Below are 24,304 nucleotides of genomic sequence, written 5' to 3'. Positions count from 1 at the left end.
GCTGGGCACCCCCTCCCACCTTGGCCCTGCCCTTCAGTCACGAGCTGGCCCCCAGCTCTCCAGCCCTGGCAGGTTCCCTTGTCTCCACAAGGACCCCCTCTCCAGCTGGAGAGCCTTTAGCCTCCAGGTTACACAACGGCATGGCATCTGAGCTGAGAGTCCCAGAAGAGAAGCTCCGGAAAGGAGAGACAGAAGTGTTTGTTCCCACCACCCTCCTCACCTCCAACTGCTGCTTTAAATATTTGCCTAAGCCTCTAGCAGCAAGTGTCCTAGGAGGAGGGAAAGAAAGGGATGGGAGTCCAGGAAGAAGGAGGGAGGAGAAACATCCTTCTGGGGATTGTATGCAGCCTCAGCTGCTGCAGGTGCCAGATGCAGGAGACAGCCTGCCTGCCGTGCCCACCCCTGCTGGCCCCAGGGCCCCCACTCCCACCCCGGTTGTCCTGGCAACACTGGGATTGATTGGCTGACTCGCACGTACTGGACCTGAGCCAGATGGGCAGTGGGCCAGTGGGAGAACCAAGGAGAATGGCAAGCATCTTGGGGGTCCCTGTGGGCATCCTGGGGGTGGGTGGGGCATGATCCAGCTGTGGGGCTTGTTCTGGTTCTGAGCAGGCGCTGTGCCTGGAGCTTGCCAGCATCTCTGGCTGCTGGGGAAAGTCTCCCCTGCCGGCTGCCGTTAGGCTGTGGTTCTTACAACTTTGTTTTTATCCCTTTCTTTATTAATTCATTTTTGCCTTTTTGGAAGTTGGGGAAGGAAGGGTGTTCTCAAGTTTCATAAGGGAAATTTACATGCTGGCACTGACATGGAAGGTCTTGGGATTCTTTTCTTCCTTCCAAAAAGGGTCAAGGGACCTTCAGCTGAGCATGCAGGTTGTCAACTCACCTCCCCCCACACTATCCCAGCCCTCCGCTATAGGCTTTTCACTTTTTGGCCTTTATTTAGGCCATTTCTCCTTGCTGGGAAGCGTACCTTCAATGCCTCTTTACCTCTCTGAATACCACCCACCCTAAAAGACCAGGCAAGAGCCAGTGGCACCCCCTCTGTGCTCCCACCCTAACCCACAGCACCCCTTCCCTCCTGCACGTTCACCTGCCACTTAGCAGGCACCGCTGTCCCCTTCAGCTCTGTGGGTGTTTTGTGTTGCCCTTCTTCCCAACCAGGCTGCCAGCCCTTGGGACCAGCCCTGAGACCATGCCTTTCCGAGGCTTCACACAGGGCCAGGCACATGCATGCAGCCAACCTGTAACTCTACTCGGTGATAATGAGACTGTCACCAAACATGACAGGGCTCCTAATGAGGGGTCAGTAGTTTATTCCCTCAGTATGTAGAAGACACAGTGCTTCACTGATAAGCTCAGCTCTGGGACCATGGATAAGTCATTCTGCCTTTCTTGGCTTTAGTGTATTCATCTGTGGGCTTCCCAGGTGGTAAACAACCCACCTGCCAACGCCAGAGACATAAGAGATGCAGGTCCGATCCCTGGGTCACGAAGATCCTCTGGAGGAGGGCATGGTAATCCATTCCAGTATTCTTGCCTGGAGAATCCCATGGACAGAGAAGCCCAGCGGGCTACAGTCCATGGGGTCGCAAAGAGTCGGACACGACTGAAGTAACTTCGCATGCACCCACGTGTTCATCTGTGAAAGGGAACTAATACAGCCTATCTTGCTCCTCTTTCCAAGTTGTTGTAAGGATCCAATGACATCACGATGTGCAAGTTCAGTCGTCATGATTATCATCATGGACTTCACCCCCCAGGGCACCTCTTCTCACTGGCTAAGAATAGGACCCAGACTGCCCCGTTCTGTCTGTATCTGAGTTAAAGCTCTCTGAGAACCATGAGTGATGGAGAAGCCCATGGTAGCCACTCCTGTGTGTGCCTTCTCTTTTTCCTCCTTCTGGCCCCTCAGCTGCAGGGGAGGGACAGGATTCACTCTGCCCTTTGTGTTCTGGGCACAGCCGTGCCAGGGACGGGTGGGGACAGTTGTCCAGCTGCCCAGGCCACCCTCCCCACCCCCACTGCTTGTCTTCCCACAAACTGGCATGGGGAGGGCAGCACGGGCAGCTGGACGGGCAGTAGCAAGTGAGCATCCAAGGGCAGGGGCATCCCTGGCTGGGAGAACATGGACTTAACGATCACACCAGATAATCCCTGTCTGGCAGAGGCTAGGGACAGCTGGGGAAGCATCTTCTATCCAGTGATCTTGGCTTTCTGGACTGATGGAAAGAGCACTGAACTGGGAGCCCATCCACCTAACTGTACCTGTGAACTCTCAATCATCCTCCCCCCCCACACACACCCCTGGGAAATAACATAGTAGAGAGCAGCAGTTCTCAAACTTCTTGGTTTCAGGAACCCTTAACACTTAAAAAGTAGTGAAAACCCTAAAGTGCTTTTGTTTATGTGTCTTACAGCTATCGATACTTACCATATTGATATTTACTAAGAAATTTTAAAAACTGAATTAATTTAGTTAAAATAACCCTGCATATTCATTGGAAGCACTGATGCTAAATTTGAATCTCCAATACTTTGGCCACCTGTTGCAAAGAGCTGACCCATTGGAAAAGACCTGGGATGCTGGGGAAATTTGGGGGCAGGAGGAGAAGGGGACAACAGAGGATGAGATGGTTGGATGCCATTATTGACTCAATGGACATGAGTTTGAGCAAACTCAGGCAGATATCTAGTGAAGAACAGGGAAGTCTGGCGTGCTGCACTTCTTGGGGTTGCAAAGAGTCAGACACGACTTAGCGACTGAATACCAATGTTTTGTAGCACACGTAACATAAATTATGTAATGAAATTAACTACTTTACAAAACAAAAAATTATGGAGCAGGATGTCATTGTTTTACATTTTTGCAAATTTCTTTAATTTCATAGAAGATATGTCTTGTAACCTCTGAAAAATTCCAGGGTACTTCTGTAAGAGCGTGAAAATGAAAAGGGCAAATAATGCCTTAACATGATTAGGAAAATTGTTTTGACCTCAAAGACTCCCTGGAAGGTCCTCAGACCCCTGGGCTCCCTGGACCAGACTTTGAAAATCCCATGTGTAGAACGGTTGTTGGCTCTGGAGTCAGGTCGTGTGTTCTCTGTCACTCATCGTGTCTGACTGTGACCCCATGGACTGTAGCTTGCCAGGTGCCTCTGTCCTTGGGATTCTCCAGACAAGAATACTGGAGTCTATCACTTCTCCAGGGGATTTTCCAAGCCCAGGTATCAAACCAGAGTCTCCTGCCTTGCAGGCGGATTCTTTACCAGCTGAGCTACCAGGGAGCCCAGGGAGTCAGGCAGAGTGCGTTTTAAACCCTTGCTCTGTCCCTTTCTTTTTTGGGTACTACAGGTCTCACTTTCCTTATCTGCAAAAGGTGTTTAATAACAAAGACCTCAAAAGGTTGAGGCGATTAAGTACACAGAGTACACAGCAGCTAGTAGATGTGATAAGGCTGGCTGCTTTCCTCTGCACTGGGGCTTTAGTTTCCTCCTTTGTTAAACCAAGGGCTGGACTGGAAATGCCCAAGGCCGTTCCCAGTACCCTCGACCACAGACTGTGCCTCATGAGGAATGTTCTGGATTTCCACACATTCCCATTCCAACTCCAGTGATATTTCCCCTTTAGGTTCGCACAGACACAAAGGCACATTCTGTTGACGAGCCTTCGGAGATGTGAACAGATAAACGCACGTCACTTATGACACATGGCATGCCACGAACTCTGCTCACAGGCCGCTGAGGGCCAAGATAGAAGCACAGAGGCACATAGATTCAAAGCGTAGCAATGCCTGCCCCGGGGAAATATATGTCCGTGCAGAGACAAGTGTGCACGTGTGAAGGTTGCACAAGGAGATCTTGCGCGCGCGCGCGCGCACGCACACACACACACACACACACACACACCCTCGCGCCCAGCCGCTTTGGGTGCCAGGCCGGTGAGCAGATGGCCCCGGAGACCGCCTGCAGGGAGCGCAGCGGCCGACCGGGGCGCAACCACTCCTTTCTGTGGCTACTCCCCTCCCCACACCGGGGACTCCCCCGCTCCGCCCTGCGCGCCCCCGCCGCCCGCCGCAGTCCGCGTCCTCCCAACCTGTCAGCCCTCGGCTCGGCCCCCGGATCCGCGCATCTCTGCATCTCTCCGAGTGCTCGGCTCGCGGGAGCGAGCAGGGGCGGGGACGGCCGCCGGCGCCCGAGGGCCGGAGGAGTAGCTCTGCAGAGGACAGCCAGGGGGACCCTAGCTGTCACAGCGGCTGCTCGGGAGCGCCCGCACGGGGTGGCCGGGAGCGGTGGGGCGGGGGCCGCGAGCTCGCAGGCAGCATGGCGGGGCTGCAGGCCAGGCGGGTCTCAGGGCTCCGGCTCCTGGCGCTGTCTACCCTGGGCCTCTGCCTAATGCTGCAAGTCGGCGCCAAGAGACCCCCCAAGACGCCCCCCTGTCCCCCGAGTTGCTCCTGCACTAGGGACACTGCCTTCTGCGTGGACTCTAAGGCAGTGCCCAGGAACCTGCCCTCCGAGGTCATCTCTCTGTGAGTGCTCTGGACTGGGGTGTGGTTGGGTGGGGGGCTGGAAAGAAGAAGGCAAAAACCCTGCTCTGGGGAGAACCCTTGCTCCCTCTCTACAGAGTGTGAGGACCAGGAGGGCTCCAGCCTGGCTGGGAGTTCTGCAGTCATGCTGGGGAAAGCAGCCATGGCTGGAAACGCGAGTGTTTATGGCCAAGAATGAATCATCACCACCATCAGCATTAATGAGACCTACTGTGTGCGGGCACTGGACTTGGAGGGAGGGGGTTGTTTACATGAGCATGGGGGCCCCTGCCTTTGATGTCATACCAAGGACAGAAGGCCTCTTGGAGGGGGAAGGTGGCAGCAGGGGGAAGGGTGGAAGGGAGATACACCCCTACCGTGCCCTGGCCCTGGTGGACGCCTGCCACCGGTCTCGCCAGCGCTCTGCTCGGGGCCAGCCAGCCTATCACTTGCAGCAAGCAGCCTAAGGGACTAGATAGGCTGTGTGGTTGGTCCCTGAGGGCAAGATGCTAATCCACCACCCCATCCCAGTGCTCCATCCCTCAACAGCACCCAGCACACTGTGGGTGTTTGGATGATGAAGCAGGTATGGGTAATGGAATCTTCTTTTGGCCTTGGTGCTCAGGGAGTCAGTAGTGGAGGATGATAATGAGCTTGTGAGAAGGGAAAGATAGCCTCAGGTTGAGGGGGAGGAGGGTGGAGCCAGGTGACATGGGGAGTTTCCAAGGCGAGTGTATACAGAAGACATTGCCCTGTCCACTTCATGCCATCCCAGCACAGTCTTGTATTCTCCCCTTGGTTACTGACCCTCAGATGTCCCCTGCAGGACGCTGGTGAATGCTGCCTTCTCCGAAATCCAGGATGGAGCGTTTTCCCACCTTCCACTGCTGCAGTTCCTGTATGGACAGGGCCTCGCTGAAGGGCAGGGTCGGAAGGGGAAGGGAAGACTAGGGGGAGGGGAGAGGAGAGTGATCCTAAGTTGCCTGTGGAGGTCAAGGTGCACGTGTCCCTTACTCTCGCTCCAATGGGAAAGCCACAAATAGTGAAGCAGTGCAGAGTCCAGAGGGGCGCAGAGAGCAGCAGTTTGGGGAAGGAAGGTCCAGGTTGCACACAAAAGCAAAGAACGAGGATATTTGGGGCCCAGTTAGGAATGGACTTGTGTCCTCTGGAGACCCCAAAGAACTGGGTGTGATAGTTCAGGCTGGAGCCAGAGGGTGGACAGTGCAGGTGAGAGAGGTCACCTTAGAGACAAGTGACCCCAAGGATCAGGGTTTGAAGAGAGAGCCTGGAGCTGAAAGGGAGGGAAGACAGGAGGGTCTGGAATTCCAAAGGGAGCTATTTATGCTTGAAGCCCCAGTCACAAGAAAAGATAAACGTGGTTATCCTCAAAGTTGCCATCGGTCTGAGACGAACTGGAGTGAGCTGGGTGAGGGTGGGAGGCAGAGCTGTGGGGAAGGACCCAACTTGACAGGAGAGATATACCCTAGGAGCAAATGGGGGCCCTGGGAGCTTCTGGGACCAGAGCAGATTCCCGCCTGGACTTGCCACCCAGGCTGCTCCAGGACCCTCTGCTAGGGTCCCCAGGGTGGGAGGCATGGCTTGGGGGTGAGGCAACTGGCTGGGAGCTGGCACAGCAGGAGTGCCCTTGGAAACGCTAATCCGCCTTTGTCTCTGCAGGTTACTCAATTCCAACAAGTTTACACTGATTGGAGACAATGCCTTCACAGGACTGTCACACCTGCAGTATCTGTGCGTGGGAAGGAAAGGGGAATTGGGAGGAGGGCTGAGAACAGAGATGGAGAGGGGAGGGCTGGGGGTGAGGTGGGAAGAGAGCCCTTGAATCCTCTGACTGCAGGGCCCGAGCAGAAGGTCGTTTCATCCATCCCTCTGCGTAAACCATCCCACCTGAATGCCTGTCACCACAGGCTTCATGTCCAGATTCAGAATGAAAGCCTGCCTTAGGGTCATGGGATGGAATCTAGAAGGGCCATAGGGAAGCAGCTGGGGTTGGGGGAAGTGGTCTGGGATGCTGAATGGCAGCTGAAATAAGTTCTTGTTTTCTCCAGCTTCATTGAGAACAATGACATCTGGGCATTATCCAAGTTTACCTTCCGAGGACTCAAGTCTTTGACACACCTGTGAGTACATCACGCTCATACACTGGCCCAAAGCCCCCTGTCTCCTGTGGCCTTTGGCCTTGGGCATGACCTTCAGGTAGGTGACCCAGAGGTCTCTCTTTCAGCTCACTGGCCAACAATAACCTGCAGACACTGCCTAGAGACATCTTTCGGCCCCTGGACATCCTGAGTGACTTGTAAGGCCTGAGTCCTACTTTTTGTTGACAATGGCACAAAGGGGCGTGGCCCTGGAGGGAGCAGTGTGGGAGCCAGAATTGGAAGACCATAAGGTCTTGACAGCCTGGGAGGGTTTAGGTTTGGGCGGGGAGAAGGCTAGGTTGATTTATACAGAGATTGGTAGCCTTTCAAGTTGAGGTTCTTCAAGGCATTTGTGGACCCTCTTAAAATGCATGCAAGACATTATGTGTATATTTTTTCCAATTTGGTAAGTATTTTATTTTTTAATCTATTTTTAAATGGAGGATAATTTCTTTAAAACGTTGTGTTGGTTTCTGCTGTACAGCAACGCAAATCAGCTCTGTGCATGCCAAGTTGCTTCAGTCGTGTCTGACTCTTTGCCACCCTATGAATTGTAGCCCGCCGTGCTCCTCTGTCCATAGGATTCTCCGGGCAAGAATGCTGGAGTGGGTTGCCATGCCCTCCTCCAGTGTATCTTCCCCACCCAGGGATCAAACCCTCATCTCTTACGTCTTCTGCATAGGCAGAGGGGTTTTTTTTACCACTAGCAACCCCTGGGAAACCAATCAGTATACGTATGTCTTCTCCGTCTTGGGACTTCCCTGGTGGCTCAGACGGTAAAGTGTCTGCCTGCAATGTGGGAGACCAGGGTTCGATTCCTGGGTTGGGAAGATCCCCTGGAGAAGGAAATGGCAATCCACTCCAGCACTCTTGCCTGGAAAATCCCATGGACGGAAGAGCCTGATAGGCTACAGTCCATGGGGTTGCAAAGAGTCGGACACGACTGAGCGACCTCACTTCACTTCACCTCTCTGTCTTGAGCCTCCCTCCTACGATGTACTTTTTGAATATGTGCTTTTAGAACATATGTTTGATTTGAATCTGTGTTAAAGTCCAGTAGCATAGCCACAGTCATTGATCAGTATTTCTACAAGAAAACAAAAGCCCCAGACTGAGGAAGGTTTGGAGGAACGGGGATGAAACAGATAGATGTGGAAGTCTTACACAGGAAAAGGCACCTGGCCAAGGAGGCAAGTAGGGGCTGAAACTCAGCCTGTACTCTCCTGGTCAAGCACGTGTCTGCAGGGCTGAGCCCACCCCGTGGGGGACCATTCTCTGACCGGCACAAAGATGCCACGTGAGCAACCAGCAGCAGCCTTGCCAACATCTACTGAAAACCTAGAGGGCCTGGGTGGGCAGAGCAGCTGAGAGCCTGCCCCTCTCTGTGCCTCCTCCATCACCCTCATGATCCAGGGACCTGCGGGGCAACTCGCTCAATTGTGACTGCAAGGTGAAGTGGCTGGTGGAGTGGCTGGCACACACCAACACCACGGTGGCGCCCATCTACTGCGCCAGCCCACCCCGTTTCCAAGAGCACAAGGTGCAGGATCTACCGCTGCGTGAGTTCGACTGCATCACCACAGGTAGGAGATGCCCCACCTTGGCCATCAGGCTGGGTCTCCCCTGGGATGCTCCCTGTGCCCTGCCTTGCCAGTCAAGTAGCCCTAACCCTTCTCCCTAACCTAACCCTAACCCCTAACCCCTCATCCCTGCAGATTTCGTGTTGTACCAGACGCTGTCCTTCCCAGCAGTGTCAGCCGAGCCCTTCCTCTACTCCAGCGATCTCTATCTGGCTCTGGCCCAGCCAGGAGCCAGCGCTTGCACCATCCTCAAGTGGGACTATGTTGAAAGGCAGCTTCGAGACTATGATAGAATCCCAGGTATCTAGGCCTGGCCTGGCAGTGGTGGCCCTGAGGGTGGGGTGGGCTCTGTTGTTTCTCTTCCTTGAGTTCCTACAGGTAGAAGGATAGATGAGACATGGTCTCTGTCCACAAGAGGAACTTTTCTAGTTTTTGGCGAGGGGGGAGGTTGATACATACACAGATAACATCCACGTAATACATAGGTGCTAGGAGGAAGATATGACCACAGTGCTCTGGGGGCCAAAGGAGAGGCCTACCCTGGGCAATCAGGGAAGGTTTCCTGATAGAGGGGATGCCTAAGCTGAATCATATATATATATATATATATATATATATATATATATTTACTTATTTATTTATATTTAAATTTTGGCTGTGCTGGGTCTTCGTTGCTGCATGGGCTTCTCATTGCAGCGGCTTCTCTTACTGTGGAGCACAGACTCTAGGGCACGCAGACTTCAGCAGGTGTGGCCTGGATGGGGTCAGCACGGGTAGGCTCAGTAGTTGCGGCTCCCAGGCTCTAGAGCACAGTCTTAATAGCTGTGGTGCAGTGGGTTAGTTGCTCCAAAGCCTGTGGGATCTTCCTGGATTAAAGATAGAACCTGTGTCTCCTGCATTGGCAGGTGATTCTTTACCACTGAGCCTTTGTACACAATAAACTGACATGATGGTTATTCAGTTGGTCAATATCTAGCAACACCTATTTTGTGCTCAGTGTAAGCTTATATTGGAACTCTGGAGTCAAAGGCAAAGGGAGGGTGATGGTGAGATGGATTCTTAGCTGTGAGACAATTAGAAAGCATTGAGCACACGATGGACATTCAGCAGGGAGAGAATGCTGTAGCAGAGAGCCTTATTCGGAGGGCCCAACCCTCTTTTCTGAGGGTGTGGCGTGGGGGGCCCCTAACACCACTCCCCTCCACCCGCAGCCCCCTCTGCAGTGCACTGCAAGCCGATGGTGGTGGACAGCCAGCTGTATGTGGTGGTGGCCCAGCTGTTTGGGGGCTCTTACATTTACCACTGGGACCCCAACACCACGCGCTTCACCAAGCTGCAGGACATTGACCCTCAGCGTGTGCGCAAGCCCAACGACCTTGAGGCCTTCCGCATCGACGGCGACTGGTACTTCGCTGTGGCCGACAGCTCCAAGGCGGGTGCCACCAGCCTCTACCGCTGGCACCAGAACGGCTTCTACTCCCACCAGGCCCTGCACCCCTGGCACCGTGACACTGACCTGGAATTCGTGGATGGTGAGGGAAAGCCACGTCTGATCGTGTCCAGCAGTTCGCAGGCTCCCGTCATCTATCAGTGGAGTCGCACCCAGAAGCAGTTTGTGGCTCAGGGTGAGGTGACCCAGGTGCCTGATGCCCAGGCAGTGAAACACTTCCGTGCAGGCCGCGATAGCTACCTGTGCCTCAGCCGTTACATTGGTGACTCCAAGATCCTGCGCTGGGAGGGTGCCCGCTTCTCCGAGGTGCAGGCCCTGCCCTCCCGGGGCTCGCTGGCCCTGCAACCCTTCCTGGTGGGCGGCCGCCGCTACCTGGCACTAGGCAGCGACTTCTCCTTCACGCAGATCTACCAGTGGGATGAGGGACGGCAGAAGTTTGTGCGGTTCCAAGAGCTGGCAGTGCAGGCCCCCCGGGCTTTCTGCTACATGCCAGCTGGGGATGCCCAGCTGCTCCTGGCGCCCAGCTTCAAGGGACAGACTCTGGTGTACCGACATGTGGTGGTGGACCTCAGTGCCTAGGGGGCTTTGGGGGCCTCCGGGTTCCTCGGGCAACACCGGAGGCTGGGTGGGAGCCTCCAGGTGAGCCACATATGCGCTTGTGGGAAGACACACACAGCCCATCCATGACACGTCTCTCACGTGTACACACCCCATTGAGCACGGGCCGCACCATGAACTATAGCCCAGGGATGCCCCTTCATCTTCACTGGAATCAGCATGAAGACTTGTGCGCGCACCTGGCAACCCAGCGCCCAGTGCCCTCCCACGTATGGACGCCTGTTGACCCCGCCCGCAGCCGCCCTCGCTCTGCTGCCTTCCACGTGCTCTGGCCTGGGGAGGGGTCCTGGGAGGGAGGGAGGGAGGCTGAACTGCTCCCTCCTGCTCTTTGGCTTATCCTTCGGACCCTCTGGCCTTTCCTGTTGGTGCTCCAGGTGTCTGTTTACCTGCTCGTGCTCCGCATTGCAGCCCGTGGCCACATCCTTCTGCTGCCGGGCACACTCTCCCACGCCACGCGCCCTCCGCAGGCACATGTGGACTTGGACACCCTTCTTCAGTGACATGCACACACATCTGTCTACATGCCCATCTCTGTGTGCACATGTACAGCTTCAGTGCTGCCTGAAGGGGGTCTGCTCTGTGACCTTGCCTCTCTTCCTGGAGGGGCTCATAGTACCGGTCCTCCTCCACTCACCCCCTGGTGTGCCCACCCCATGGCTGATAATGATGGGAATGGTGGTACCAGCCTCTGGGTACCAGCCGGACTTCCTGGGGGGCAAAACCCCTCCCCCTGAAGCAATAACAACAGCTGACCCTGACTTCTTCCCAGCGCTGTCTCTGTTCCCACTGGAGTTTCCTTCTCTCACCCTGAATCTGGTTCACTGGGGGACAGGAGACCACCCAGGTAAAGGCCTTCTGCTTTTCTTTCCTGTAGCTGCCCCTGCCTCTGACCACCCTCTGGGTTCAGCCCTACCTTTGGGACATGGACCCTGTGCTGTATGGGCTCCTTTGAGTGTGTCCAAGGGCTGGCCAAGCACCTGAGGTATCTGGGCAGGTGCCAGGAGTGGAGAGCACCCTGGGGGCCCTGGCACCCCTCTGAACCACAGAGACACACCCCAAAAGCACTGCCTTTCAGTGCAAGCTGAATCTTGGAGTGGGGAGAGAGGGAAGGAGGGTCCAGAGGAAGCGGCTCCTGACAGCCAAGCTTCTGCTGCCCTCTGCTGTACACTGGGAATAGAAGGCTCTGAGATGCAGAACTGGTGGGGGAGGCACAGGGTGGGGAGGCTCTTCCCTGTGCCCAGATGGTGTGAGGACCCCCAGGTAGCAAGATGCCCAGAGGCACTTGGGGGCAATGATCTGATTCACTTGTTTCAAATAAAAATCCCACCCCACTGACGGCTCTCAGGTATCAATGATGATGATCTGCAGCTCCTATTTCCTTAAGAACAAAGCTGTGTTTTCTGTCCCTGATGCTTAGAGGGGGCCAGCATCAGATGTCAGACCCCCTTCCTCCCTGCTCCCCTCCCTCTAAGGAAGGAGTAAGCATCCCAGGGTCAGCTGGTGCTGGGGTCAGGAGTTCACGCTGATGACACTCAGCTGCTGGGCCAGTATGACTAGTCTCGATCACCTGGGGCTGACTCACGGCCAAGTGTTCCTTCCTGGAGATCACAGTCTTGGGGCCCATTGTCTGTCCCTCGGTCAGGTCAAGTCCAACCAATAGGGCTAAGGACCAGCTCAGTGGTTGGTCTCCTCTCCATCTCCCTCTGCTGGACAAACATGCATCATGGCTGCCACCCTCAGACCTGGTGTGAGATGTCAAGCAAGTGGACTGATTTCCCCCAGCTGAGCGTCTCTTTCTGTAAAGTAGATAATAAAACCTACTTTGCCTGATCCTGATTGTGCCACTTACTAGCTGGGAGGTCTCAAGCATGTTCCTTCACCTATCTGAATCTCAGTTTCCTCATCTAAAAAATGTGGCTAACCATGCTACCTACCTGACAGGGTTAGTGTGAGATTTGAATGCATTAGATTTATAATATGTTGATGTATGTATGGAAACAGTGACATTTTATTTTCTTGGGCTCCAAAATCACTGTGGATGGTGACTCCAGCCATGAAATTAGAAGATGCTTGTTCCTTGGAAGGAAAGCTATGACAAACCGAGACAGCATATTAAAAAGCAGAGCCATCACTTTGCCGACAAAGGTCCATATAGTCAAAACGATGGTTTTTCCAGTAGTCTTGTACCGATGTGAGAGTTGGACCATAAAGAAAGTTAAGCAACAAAGAATTGATGCTTTTGAATTGTGGTGCTGGAGAAGACTCTTGAGAGTCCCTTGGGCAGCAAGGAGATTAAACCAGTCAATCCTAAAGGAAATCAACCCTGAATATTCATTGAAAGGACTGATGCTGAAGCTAAAGCTCCAATACTTTGGCCACCTGATGTGAAGAGCCAACTCATTGGAAAAGACCCTGATGCTGGGAAAGATCAAAGGCAAACGGAGAAGAGGGTGGCAGAGGACGAGATGGTTGGATTGCATCCGTGACTCAATGGATATGAGTTTGAGCAAACTCTGGGATATGGTGAAGGACAGAGAAGCCTGGCATGCTGCAGTCTATGGGGCCGCAAAGAGTCGGACACAACTGAGCTACTGAACAACAACAATGTGTGTATGACGCTTAGAATCGTGTGTCTGGCACAAAGCTAAGACTTTTTTGGTTGTAGGACTCTATGAGATACCCAAGTGTCTCACAGAAGACTGTTTAATGGCAGGGAGAAGGCTGATCTTTGAGGAGACCTGCTTTCTATGGATTAGGATTCTACCCATCTTCAGTCTCAGAGCCCCTGTTGTTGTTTAGTCATTAGGTCATGCCCGACTCTTTGTGACCCCATGGACTGCAGCACGCCAGGCTTCCCTGTCCTTCTCTATCTTCACAGAGCCCCTGTACCCTACATCTTACCGTTAGCCTCAGATGCCCACTTCTCACAACAGGGAACCTCATAGATGATATGTCTGGGTTTCCACCTTCTGAAACCACATTCACGTGCTCTTGGCTTAGCAGGTACCTCTCGGGTCCCCCAGCCACACTGTCCTAGGAATGCCTGTCCTACTTTTTCAAATGGGGTCTCATCCTGTGCCAGGGGAGAGGTTGCCAGGGAAAGTGGGTTGAGTCTTCTAGACATGTTGGCATTTTGTCACCCAGTAGAAAGATAAACCGGAGAAGGCAATAGCAACCCACTCTAGTACTCTTGCCTGAAAAATCCCATGGATGGAGGGGCCTGGTGGGCTGCAGTCCATGGGGTCGCTAGGAGTCGGACACGACTGAGCGACTTCACTTTATTTTTTCACTTTCATGCGTTGGAGAAGGAAATGGCAACCCACTCCAGTGTTCTTGCCTGGAGAATCCCAGGGACAGGGGAGCCTGGTGGGCTGCCGTCTATGGGGTCGCACAGAGTCGGACACGACTGAAGCGACTTAGCAGCAGCAGCAGTAGTAGCAGAAAGATAAACATCACTCTGACTGTCACTCCCCACCCCCCACCAGGGCACCTCCTGGGGATGAGAGACACTCCCCCTCCTGAATGACCAGCTTTTTGCACAAGGCAGGGCTGGAACCCACCATATGCCTGCATGGTCACCTGCCAAGGGCAGGTCATCTGTATGTCCAGAGAGCTGCTTAGCAACCTAGTGTAACCGGGTGACTGTGTCAACAGCTCAGGACCAAAGGGCGTGAGAGGCAGAGTCCACTTACTCTGCCAAAGCCCAGGAGGGTAACCCCCCTCAGCTGTCAGCCTTACACCCCTCCCTGCTGAGCTCTGCTTTCAGCCACAGACCTCTGGCATATTGTCTCTTACATTTTCCTAGCACAGTCATTGGGACCAAGAGTCTCCCTTTGAGAGATGGTCCCAGTTGGGTTGGCTTAGAGTGGGCACGGGGGAGCTCCTCTCCAGTGAATGGGGGTAAAGCGAGGCCTGTGATGCTGAGGTCAGGTGACTCTGGAAGGCATCGAGGGTAGGGGAGGAGAGGCAGATCTGCAGCAAGTACTGAAGGCTGCTGGAGGTTCACATGCACATAGTCAGCCCAGGCAGCTTTATTTCCAGAAGAATCAATGTCCTTTCCCTTTTGTGCACTTCTCCAACCTGCTCCTCCTGGCTGTCCAGAGGATCAATCACATCCTTCTACCCCAAGAAGACAAGGATATTTTTCACCTTTGTTACAATGTTGCATGGCGGTCAGGACCTTCTTGCCAGCACCTTAGCCCTGGATGGTTCTTGTTCCTCCAGTCTAGGTGGGAGCTCCAAACAATGTGAGCAGGTGAGGGCGAAGAGAAGGAGGCATCAGGGCCTTGGGGGTAGTTTCTCCTGTGGGCCAGTTTCACTGCAAGCTCTCCTACTCAACAGTACCAATAAAACTGATGATCATAATTATGACTGTATAATCACTGAGTGTTTATTTATTCCCAAGAAGCCTCCTTTCCCTGGCCTCCATCATTAGCTACTCCATCCTTCTGATAGATGGTGAGGGTTGACTATGGCTGTAACAAAAAGTAGTAACTGCCCAAGCTTCCTGCCCCCACAGCTCTGGGCAGCTCCGCTGTCACCCTCACTTTAGCTCTGTGAGGCAGTGAAGAGGCCGTGCTGGGTCGGGGGTGGGTGACGTGCTCCCCATGTCCAGGAGGAGGAATGGGGCACCTAGCAGAAGAGGTACCAAGAATGTAACCCCACCTGCAACGCTGTAGAAGCAGCAAAGATTGCCTTTTGTTTTTTCAAAAATAATTTTTATTGAAATAGATATATGGCTTCCCTGGTGGCTCAGATGGTAAAGAATCTGCTGGCAATGAGGGAGACCTGGGTTCAATCCCTCGATCAAGAAGATCCCCTGGAGAAGAGAATGGCTACCCACTCCAGTATTCTTTCCTGAATTCCATGGAAAGAGGAGTCTGGTGGCTACAGTCCATGGGGTCACAAAGAGGGGGATATGACTGAGTGACTACCACTTATATATATATATATATATATATATGTATATATCACTCAGTCAAGTGACATATATACTAATATATATGTTACAATGTTGCAAATTTTCTCTTTTAGCCTCCCACCTTCTTCCAGATATACCTTCCTCCTAGAGGAGCTTTCCCATTACCTGTCCCTTCTTAGAGCTGCCCTCAAAAGAAGGCTGAGCCAAACATTTGTTTATAGTCCACCGGCAAACACCATCAGGTGCCCTTGAGCAAGTTACTTTCCACCATTGAGCCTACTTCCTAAATGGTAAAAAGGGGTCTTGTAAAGTTCAAGCCTTGAGCTCAAAAATGCACTACAAAGTGGCGATTCTTGATACTAAAGCTCTCAGGGATATCTGTGCTCTTGACTCACAAAAATAGGTGGCATTTCAAACTTTGGGGGAAGATGGACTGAGGACTTCACCCAGAATCTCTCAAATCTGCCTGCCCAGGGACGTGGGAGAAGTCAACTCCTGCAGCCCACCCTTCAGGATGAGTTGGGATGGAGGTGATGAGTCCCTCAGATTCCCTCTCCTCCGAGTCCTCTCCGCTTTCTGTCTAGGTCACCTCAGCATCTTTGAAGCGCTTACCCATCTCCTGGCCTAGTGCTTTTAAGAGCCAGATTTGCTGGCGCTCAGCCAAACCTCCTTTAGTTCTCGACGGAGCCTCTAACCCGGGACCTCCACCCATCTCACTCCCATTCCCATCTTACAGAGGGCGGGAAAACGAGGTAAAAGACGGGAGCCAATAAAGATCCCCGGAAAGTCAAGTCTCCGAATTTCTTTAGTTTCTTCCTCCCCCGGCCCCACCTTTTTGTTTCCGCTTCCCACCTCCACATTTCCCATTTCGAGGGCTACTCCAACCTATGGTGGAGAAGGCAATGGCACCCCACTCCAGTACTCTTGCCTGGAAAATCCCATGGACGGAGGAGCCTGGTGGGCTGCAGTCCAGGGGGTCGCTAAGAGTCGGACACGACTGAGCGACTTCACTTTCACTTTTCACTTTCATGCATTGGAGAAGGAAATGGCAACCCACTCCAGTGTTCTTGCCTGGAGAATCCCAGGGACGGGGGACCCTGGTGGGCTGCCGTCTATGGCGTCGCACAGAGTCGGACACGACTGAAGTGATTTAGCAGCCAACCTACGGGCCCCAGCCGCGAGACGGCTGAGCATCGCCACTTTAAGGGGCAGGCCTCTCGCCTCCCTGACCTCGCCCCGCCCCCTCCGGAGCCTCTCTGCGCCTGCGCCCCGCGCCGGAGACCTGGGGTTGGGCAGCGCCCAGTTCCGTGCAACTTTCAAGTGAGTTGCAAACTCCGCCCCGAAGCCGGTGCCGGTGGCCCGGCGCACTGAGATCCCGGGGACCCGCACGAGCGCAGGTTGAGACCAGCCACCCCTGGCCCGGGACCTGCAGCGCCCCTGGCAAGGGCCGAACGCTTCGTTCTCCGGAGCAGGAAGTGCGGGTCAGAGCTGTAACTGTCAGAGCGGCTCGGCGGGGCGGAAGAGCGCGCTGGCGGGTACCGGCTCCCGAGTCGGTCCTGCCTGCCCCGGCCCGCTCATCTCCCCTTTCCTCAGGCTTTCCGCACCGCGGAGTTAGTGAGCGGCGGGCTTCGCCTCCACAAAGGGGCAAGCCTAGCGCCCCTGTGGTTCCTACACCTCCACCGTGGCGTGAGCGTCCCTCTGGGCGTCTTCCTGGAGGGATCTCCCATCCTTCCCAAGGCTGCAGAATGGTGTCGTGGATGATCTGTCGCCTGGTGGTGTGAGTATGGCCGTTCTAATACTCCCTCTGTCCCTGGGTTTCAACCTGCCCCTGGGGCGGAAACTGGGAATGTCAGGTGGAAAGGGGGCTTTCTGAGCTCCCTTACACCTTTCCCCTCCTTCCAACATTCACTGCAAGGGTTAACGGATTTGTGGACCTGCACAAGGCATGCGGGGGGCGGGGGGGGGGGGAGCGCGTGCTGGTACCCCCACCCTCAAGCCTACTTGGCTGACGGCCAGGCGAAACCCCTTGCAGTCAGACAGGCATTGCAGGCAGGTGCGTGGGAGAGAGAGGACCACAGGCCGGCCAGCAGCCCCTTGGCAGACACAAGATGTGGCACGTTGTGGGCGCTTCCCAACTGAGTAGTCATTCACGTGACTCACCACCCTGGCCTCAGCCTCCCCACTCAATCCTACTTGTCACCTTTGGGTACTCCAGCACCTGGCTGAAATATCTCTGTCTGCCACCTGGCACTGCCGGATCTGATGGCCCTGCGCCTGATGACACGTCCAGGGGAGGAATCAGCCTGGTGGAATCAGCCTGGTGTTCTCACAGCTCCGAAGCCTGCTTCCCACCCACCTTGTGCTCTCCCTGCATCATGCACCCATGGGCCACTTTTGCAGGCCTGAGCAGGCTTGGGGTGTTTGTAAACAGCAGGGTAGGGAGGTGGCCTCCAGGGCACTGACTCAGGCACAGGTTGTGCAAGCCAAGCTGGAAGAACAGGGCAGGTACTGCTGCCTTGAACCTGGGTCGGGGGGGAGGCAGCCACCTGGCAGGGGTGTGGGGAATGGTGCCCCTCACACTTCTCCTCTGTTTTGGGGGCTGCTCTTCAGGCTGGTGTTTGGGATGCTGTACCCAGCTTATGCTTCCTACAAGGCTGTGAAGACCAAGAACATTCGTGAATATGTGAGTGTGGGGATGGGCAGGAGGGCTCAGCTCATGTGAGGGGTGTGGTAGGATTTGGCGAGGTATGTGGGGTCCAAGCTGGGCTCCCTCTTTTTCAGGGGTATAATCTGGTGGTATATCCTGAAGCAGCATGGGCGTGGGTGGAGGGTGGGCTGTTGAGGTTCTTTGTAAGATCTTGTGGGTGAAGCTGATTGAGGGTGGGTACAGGAATGAGTGGCAGTTTCTCAGAGGCAATTCTGTAAGGCCAGCCAAGTGCCAGGGGAATGCAGTGGGAAGGGCTTTCTGGAATCTATGGACTGGGTCAGCCCAGGACAGGGGAGTTGGTATTGCCGGTTCAGCTTCTGGCTTCTGATCTCTCCCCCCACCCCACCCTATCCAGGTCCGATGGATGATGTACTGGATCGTCTTTGCACTCTTCATGGCGGTGGAGACCTTCACAGACATCTTTATTTCCTGGTACGGGCACCAGTTCTGTGGGCTGCGGGGAGGGGCTGGCTCTCCCTGGCCTGGCTCCCTGGTGGACCTTGCCCCTCTGCTCTCACAGGTTCCCTTTCTACTACGAGATCAAGATGGCGTTTGTGCTGTGGCTGCTTTCGCCCTACACCAGGGGGGCCAGCATGCTTTACCGAAAGTTTGTCCACCCATCCTTGTCTCGCCATGAGAAGGTACCCCAGGGGGAGGCAGGGTGGGCAGTGTAGGGGTGGGTGCAAGGGGAGGAGCCCTGGATTTGGGGCTTGAGACGCTGGGGAACATCTGGGCTCTAATCCCAGTCCTGCTGCTGTTGAACTGTGGGACCTTGACAGAGCCTTGCCTTCTTCCTCTTCTGGGCTAATCAAATGGGTACACAGGTGAATGATCTTTGGAGGGTGTAAAACACCATCTGGAAGCTGGTTTGGGGATGGTGTGGGGAGCCTGGAGCGTGGTGGATCATTGAGGTGGAAGAATGGGTGAGTGGGTGGGGAGCCCTTTGCTCTGTGGATGGGGTGGACCAGGAGCCGTGACTCCCAGTGGTTTCTCCGGGTCCGTACAGGAGTGACCCGGGCGGTCCGCCTGAGCTTTCCTCCCCAACATACCATCTGCAGGAAATCGACACCTACATCGTGCAAGCCAAGGAGCGCAGCTACGAGACAGTGCTCAGCTTTGGGAAGCGGGGCCTCAACATTGCCGCCTCTGCTGCTGTGCAGGCTGCTACCAAGGTGCCCTGGGCCCCAGCCTTCCAACAGCCCTACCCCCATCCCCAGGGCCCTTTGGGCAGGTCCAGCTCTCAGTCAGGGAGCCAAGGGATAGCAGCTGTCCATTCCAGGGAGCCAGGGTGAGAGGTGACAGGTTGGGGTGTTGGCGGGAGCATGGAGCTGAAGTTCAGACTTTCTCGCTCTAACATTGACTGTAGCCGCGGCTCCTTGTCTCTGGGCCCAACCTTGCTGTTGGCGCCCCGGCACAGGACTAGAAGGGTTGCCATGTTGCCTTTGGGCCTGTGCCCCAGGGATTGCTCTCAGGTCAGCCTTTATTTCCCTGGGCAGCTCCCCTGCCTGAGGCCCCTTCTGCCCGAAGCCCTGCCCCCTCCATCAGGTGGTGCAGCGGCTCCTGCTCCCTTGCAGAGTCAGGGTGCACTGGCCGGGAAGCTGCGGAGCTTCTCCATGCAGGACCTGCGTACCATCCCCGATGGCCCTGCCCCCACCTACCAGGATCCCCTCTACCTGGAGGACCAGGTACCCCACCGCAGGCCACCTATCGGTGAGTGGGCAGAGGGACCTGAAACAGTGCCCCCCAGAGAGAGGAATGGCTTCCTCCCCTGGGGCTGGAGGAAAGCCTGGCTCAGCCTGCCCCCAGCCCTCAGACTGTGTCAATGCCTAGCTTTGCCTCCTGGCTCCTTCTCCTCCACACAGGGTACCGGGCAGGGGGCTTGCGAGACAGTGACACTGATAATGAGTGTTGGTCCGACACGGAAGTGGTCCCCCAGCCACCAGCCCGGCCCCGAGAGAAGCCGCTGGGCCGCAGCCAGAGCCTGCGTGTGATCAAGAGGAAGCCTCTGGCCCGGGAGGTCGGTGGTGAGGCAGGCACGAGGGAGGGGGGGCTGTCCTTACCGCCGCCGCAGCCCCGACTGTTCACAATGTGCCTGCCTTCTCTCCCCCGACAGGGCACCTCACGCTCCCTGAAGGTTCGGACAAGAAAAAAGACCGCACCCTCAGACATGGACAGCTAGGGTCTGCGGAGCCAGGCCGGGTCTTACCTCCTGCCCTGCGGGGCGCTGGGGCCCTTCCTAGGGACCTCTGGCTGTACCAGCAGCCCTCCTGGCCCTCCTGGCTCTTGCTGACGGTTCCTGGCCACATGCAGGGCCGCACCCACGATGTACCAAAGCAGGCTGGGCTTACGGTTCTATTTATTGCCTTCCTCGTCCCTCTACCTTCCCAGATGTGGGACCAGAGCCCTCCCCAGACCCCTGGAAAATGAAACCCAAAGGTCACCCAGCTGTGTTACTTCCTTCCTGTCCTTTAAAGTACTTGACAGCCTTTTCCAAGGCCTGTGTGTGGGGGGGGTTGGGGAGGTTGCTGATTGTACGGTTTGTGTTGGTGAATGAGGCTAGGTTTGTGGAAGTTTTGATAAATAAATTCATAAAAGTGCTCCATCTCTTCTGGTTTGTAGTCCTTGTCCTCACAGCACATGTTATTAAACAGCCCGCCACAGGCCAGTCAGGGCCTAGGACCAGTGCTGAAAGGCCTGAGACCACAGGGCCAGATGGCCATTGACAGATAGTTGTGGTGTGGAAAATACTGTCATGGAAAGCTCCTGGGGACCTCAGAGATAGGAGAGTTGGGGGACAGCCCTGGAAGGGGACAGTCTAACAAAGCAGTCAGGAGGAGGTGGAAGCAGGCCTTCGTGGGAAGTAGAAAACAGTGGGAGTGAAGGTGTGGACCTCAGGTAGCACGATAATCTCACAGGGGATTAGCTTGAGCTATGCGCAGATTAGGCCTGGGGAGGCCGATTTCCTCCAAGGGCCTGCCAGGCCTCTGGGCACCTCCAGGGGTGTCTGGGTCTGCAAACCTTCAGGTTGACGGACGGAACATTGCACCTCTATGGAGTGGCCACGAGAGGGCAGCAGCTGCCAGAATCTGGTTTGCCCTCAGCTTCCAGGTCAAGGAGGGCGGGGCTTGGAGGCTGAGCAGAGCCTTGCCCCTGCAGGGGCCTGGCCGCTGGCTGGCTGGAGGGATGATACAAGAACCCTGGCCCTGCCTCCAAAGGCCCTCCCTGCTGCTTGTGGTCATTGGTCCTCAGCCTGCCCCATCCTCGAATCTCTTCCGAGACCCAGGCTGTCTGCTGGCTCCACTTCATCCTTTAATCCCTGGGGCAGCCAGTGCCCAGCCCTGCCCTCTCCTGCCCTGGCCTTATTGTAGTGTTCTAGGGCTTCTCCCTTCTCCCACCCATATGCCTGCTGTCCTTTCCCACCTTTGATTAAGTCGAGAGATGGGGGAGAGTGTCAGGTGGGAAGAGGGGATATGGGGTAGTCACCCAGAGTGACCTGAGGAGTGTGGATTAACTCTTGGTGTGGGGATTATCCGGGTTTATTCGGGAGAGGTACTTAATCTGCTGGGTGGTTTAGCTCCTCACAGATTGGTGTTCAGTGATTTCCTATCTTGGTGTTCCCTTGCATCATGGGGTTGCCTTATCTCTTCATTTATTCATTCAAAAAATCTTTATTGAGCATCTGCCAGGTACCAGGCATGTGTCAAGAAACTTGGGGTGCAAAGTCTACTGATAGCTAGCATCTAGACCATGGCTGCCCCAGCAGGGGCTGCTCTGAGCCCCCAACGTGTATTAATTTATTCCTCACAACAACCTTTACAAAGCACTTACTATTATTATAATCTCCATTTCACAAAAGGGAAAACAGAGACTGAGAGGGCAAGTTATTTGCCTGAGGTCACACAGCTAGTAAGTGGCAGAATTGGGCTTGAAAACCAGGTAGTCTGACTCCAGAGTCAGGATTCTTAACCACTGTGCAGAACTAGAGTAAATGAGAAAGTTTCTTGCCAGGGAGAAAAGGAGAAGGAAACTAGCAGAGATGAAACATTGATTGTGTCCTGGACCTTGTACATTTTAAAGAGGTGATTTCCTCAAATCTTCCTGACAAGACTGTCAGGTGGGAGTTATAGCCATTTTACAGATGGAAAGATGAGACTTGGAAAAATAAAGCAATTTTCCACGATTGTGCTGCCCCTGGGTCAGAGCACTGTCTCCTGAGGCAAGTCTGCCCAGAGGTTGCTTTGGTAGGGGTGGAATGGCAGGATCCACAGCCCTGTACTGAAAGAACAAAACAGAGGAGCATGTGATAAATTGTCAAAATGAAATAAAAACTCAAAAGCAGGGAGCAGCTGCAGAAGGCTGACAGTGTGTGCCAGTAAGGGAGCTTTCCTGGGAGCTGTGGGGCTTCGCCTGCCCTCATTCCTCGGATGGTAACTTACAGTGAGTGGCAGGGTCACTAGGGCCCCGGGGCTGAATTAGAGATGGTCCCTGATGGCCACCTTAGCCCCAGTCTTCCCATTAGCCTGGCTGCCCCCGCTGCTCCTATTTCTGTCTCTGGAAGCATCTCTTTCATTCCAGCATCAGCCTCTAGGCCTTTGCTCCGCTGTATGAATCTCCTGTGCTTCCTATGGTCTTCCTTCCAGGCTGTCACAGCGTTTCTTCATGATCAGATGTCACCTAAAAGCCTTCCTTGACTCTAGCCCCTTGTGAAGCTCCTGATCTCTGGCCAGTTTACCCTGTTCTGGGCTGTGCTTGCATGCTCATCGCCCGCTCTGCTTCCTGCCCCACTAGATGCCAATAGCTTCTTGTTCCCCACCTTATCAATCTGGACTCATGACTCCAGGCTCTTTTCCTGTCCCCCTCTACACGCTCCCTCCAGCCCCCTGTGCTCTGTCCTATTCCTATGTACCCTTTGAACTTTACTCAAAAATCACCTCCTCCAGGAAGCCCTCTGTGAGTCTTCCCCATGCCCCCTTGGGGTTGATTGCTCATCCAGACCACACCTCCCACACTGCACTGTGGCTTCATAATGAACAGATCTACATCTTACTTTTGAATCCTGTCCCAGAGCAAATAGTGGTTAGAGCAGGTGACATATCGTGGTTCATGGTGAAGTACTTGTTCTCTCATTTCTGAGCTCAGCATCGCCCCCTCTGTGACATTCCCCTGACTTTCCCAGCCTGGGACCAGAAACACCTTAATAGTCTGTTAACATGCCTGACCCCAGTCTTCACCCACAGCACCCAACATAGGGCCTGACACCTAAGAGTCTTCAGCAAATGTTTGCTGGTAAAAGAACACGCATCAAGGGAGCAGAAGCTCCTCGATGCCGGGGATGACCTTGTATGTTCATTTTTGTATCATGAATCTCCTGGGTGCCCATCACAGAGCCTTGAAAATGCCCGAGTCTCTGTAATACATGTTTGGTGAATGTCTGCTGTAGTTGTATGGGTTCCAAGACCTCCTGGGGCCAGAGGGGAAGGGGCAAGGAGAAACCCAAGTTCTGGACCAGCACATGGGATACAGATACTGCAGCACTGAGTGCAGACTGGGCTTCCCTCTGGGAATCACGGAGACACCTGCCTGGCACCCTCTCCCTCTGCATGGGGTTCCTGGCCCAACCCGCCACCTCTCTGGCCTGGCCCCTAGGGGAAGGTTGGGCTGTGCCCTGGCCTGCCCACACCCCTATCCCCATTACCCACCAGCGTGCCCACTGCCTCCCCAGGCAGAATCAGAGCTGGCCAGAGTTCCAACTGGCCTGGAGCACAGATGGGCCAGGTTCCGCTGCTGCGAGCATGGGTACAGAGATAAAGAGCCTAGGCCAGTCCCCTTGGAAGCATACACCTCTGCTTGGCCCAGGTACCAGCTCTGTTTGGTTTGAGCTCACTCCGGCCTCCCCATCCACCTTGCCTGCTTCTGAGGGATGCCCCTCAATGCTTCCAAGTTCCCGAGTGCAGGTGGTCCTTCATTCTCAGGTCTTCCTACTCCCTCCTCCCTACAGCAACCCCCTCCCGCCCCCACAGTCCCTTGGACCTTTCCAGCAGCTCCTTTCTCTCCCTGCCTCTTTGGCCCCTCTGGATCCTGGTCCCCCTTCCCCACCTCTGGCCTCCAGGTGCCCTGGCCTCACTGTTGCATTTTTCAGTGCTACTCTGGGCGGCGGCAGCGTGGTTAGCCTCTTGTTTCAACACAGCCCGGGCCCAGGCTGAGTTGGGGAGTCCTGGCTGACACGGCCCCACCCTTGAGAGGGTTGAGGAGACAACTCTCAGGCACTCATCCCTTGTCCCCATCCCCCCCTACCGTCCAGTATCAGGGATGCCCCGTAGCTGGGTAGGGGCAGAAGCCTGGGCAAGAGG

At 54.8% G+C, this 24,304-nt stretch overlaps 2 protein-coding genes across 6 annotated transcripts; both read left to right on the top strand.

Annotated features, from left to right (window-relative positions):
- The first annotated feature begins 4,230 nt into the window (after positions 1-4,230).
- On the top strand, positions 4,231-12,156 carry LGI3 (leucine rich repeat LGI family member 3). Its single transcript, XM_027549844.1, has 8 exons — positions 4,231-4,525; positions 5,349-5,420; positions 6,200-6,271; positions 6,589-6,660; positions 6,765-6,836; positions 8,092-8,261; positions 8,394-8,558; positions 9,470-12,156. The coding sequence occupies exons 1-8, from the start codon at positions 4,320-4,322 to the stop codon at positions 10,285-10,287; spliced, it is 1,647 nt and encodes a 548-aa protein (XP_027405645.1). The 5' UTR covers positions 4,231-4,319; the 3' UTR covers positions 10,288-12,156.
- Positions 12,157-16,500: 4,344 nt separating this feature from the next.
- On the top strand, positions 16,501-20,556 carry REEP4 (receptor accessory protein 4). 5 transcript variants are annotated; one of them, XM_027549840.1, is made up of 8 exons: positions 16,503-17,024; positions 17,858-17,930; positions 18,310-18,386; positions 18,475-18,595; positions 19,013-19,126; positions 19,529-19,664; positions 19,817-19,971; positions 20,068-20,556. In XM_027549840.1, the coding sequence occupies exons 1-8, from the start codon at positions 16,993-16,995 to the stop codon at positions 20,131-20,133; spliced, it is 774 nt and encodes a 257-aa protein (XP_027405641.1). In that variant the 5' UTR covers positions 16,503-16,992; the 3' UTR covers positions 20,134-20,556. The 5 variants fall into 5 exon arrangements, with proteins under 5 accessions (XP_027405639.1, XP_027405641.1, XP_027405637.1 ...); XM_027549839.1 differs by lacking the exon at positions 16,503-17,024 and adding an exon at positions 17,036-17,752 and having other exon boundaries at positions 19,500-19,664; XM_027549837.1 differs by lacking the exon at positions 16,503-17,024 and adding an exon at positions 17,040-17,752.
- Positions 20,557-24,304: the final 3,748 nt, after the last annotated feature.

The sequence above is a fragment of the Bos indicus x Bos taurus genome, chromosome 8 (assembly GCF_003369695.1).
Source record: "Bos indicus x Bos taurus breed Angus x Brahman F1 hybrid chromosome 8, Bos_hybrid_MaternalHap_v2.0, whole genome shotgun sequence".
In the NCBI taxonomy this organism is placed as follows: domain Eukaryota; kingdom Metazoa; phylum Chordata; class Mammalia; order Artiodactyla; family Bovidae; genus Bos; species Bos indicus x Bos taurus.
Note: the sequence above shows the minus strand (reverse complement) of the source record. Positions and strands in the feature narration are given on the sequence as shown.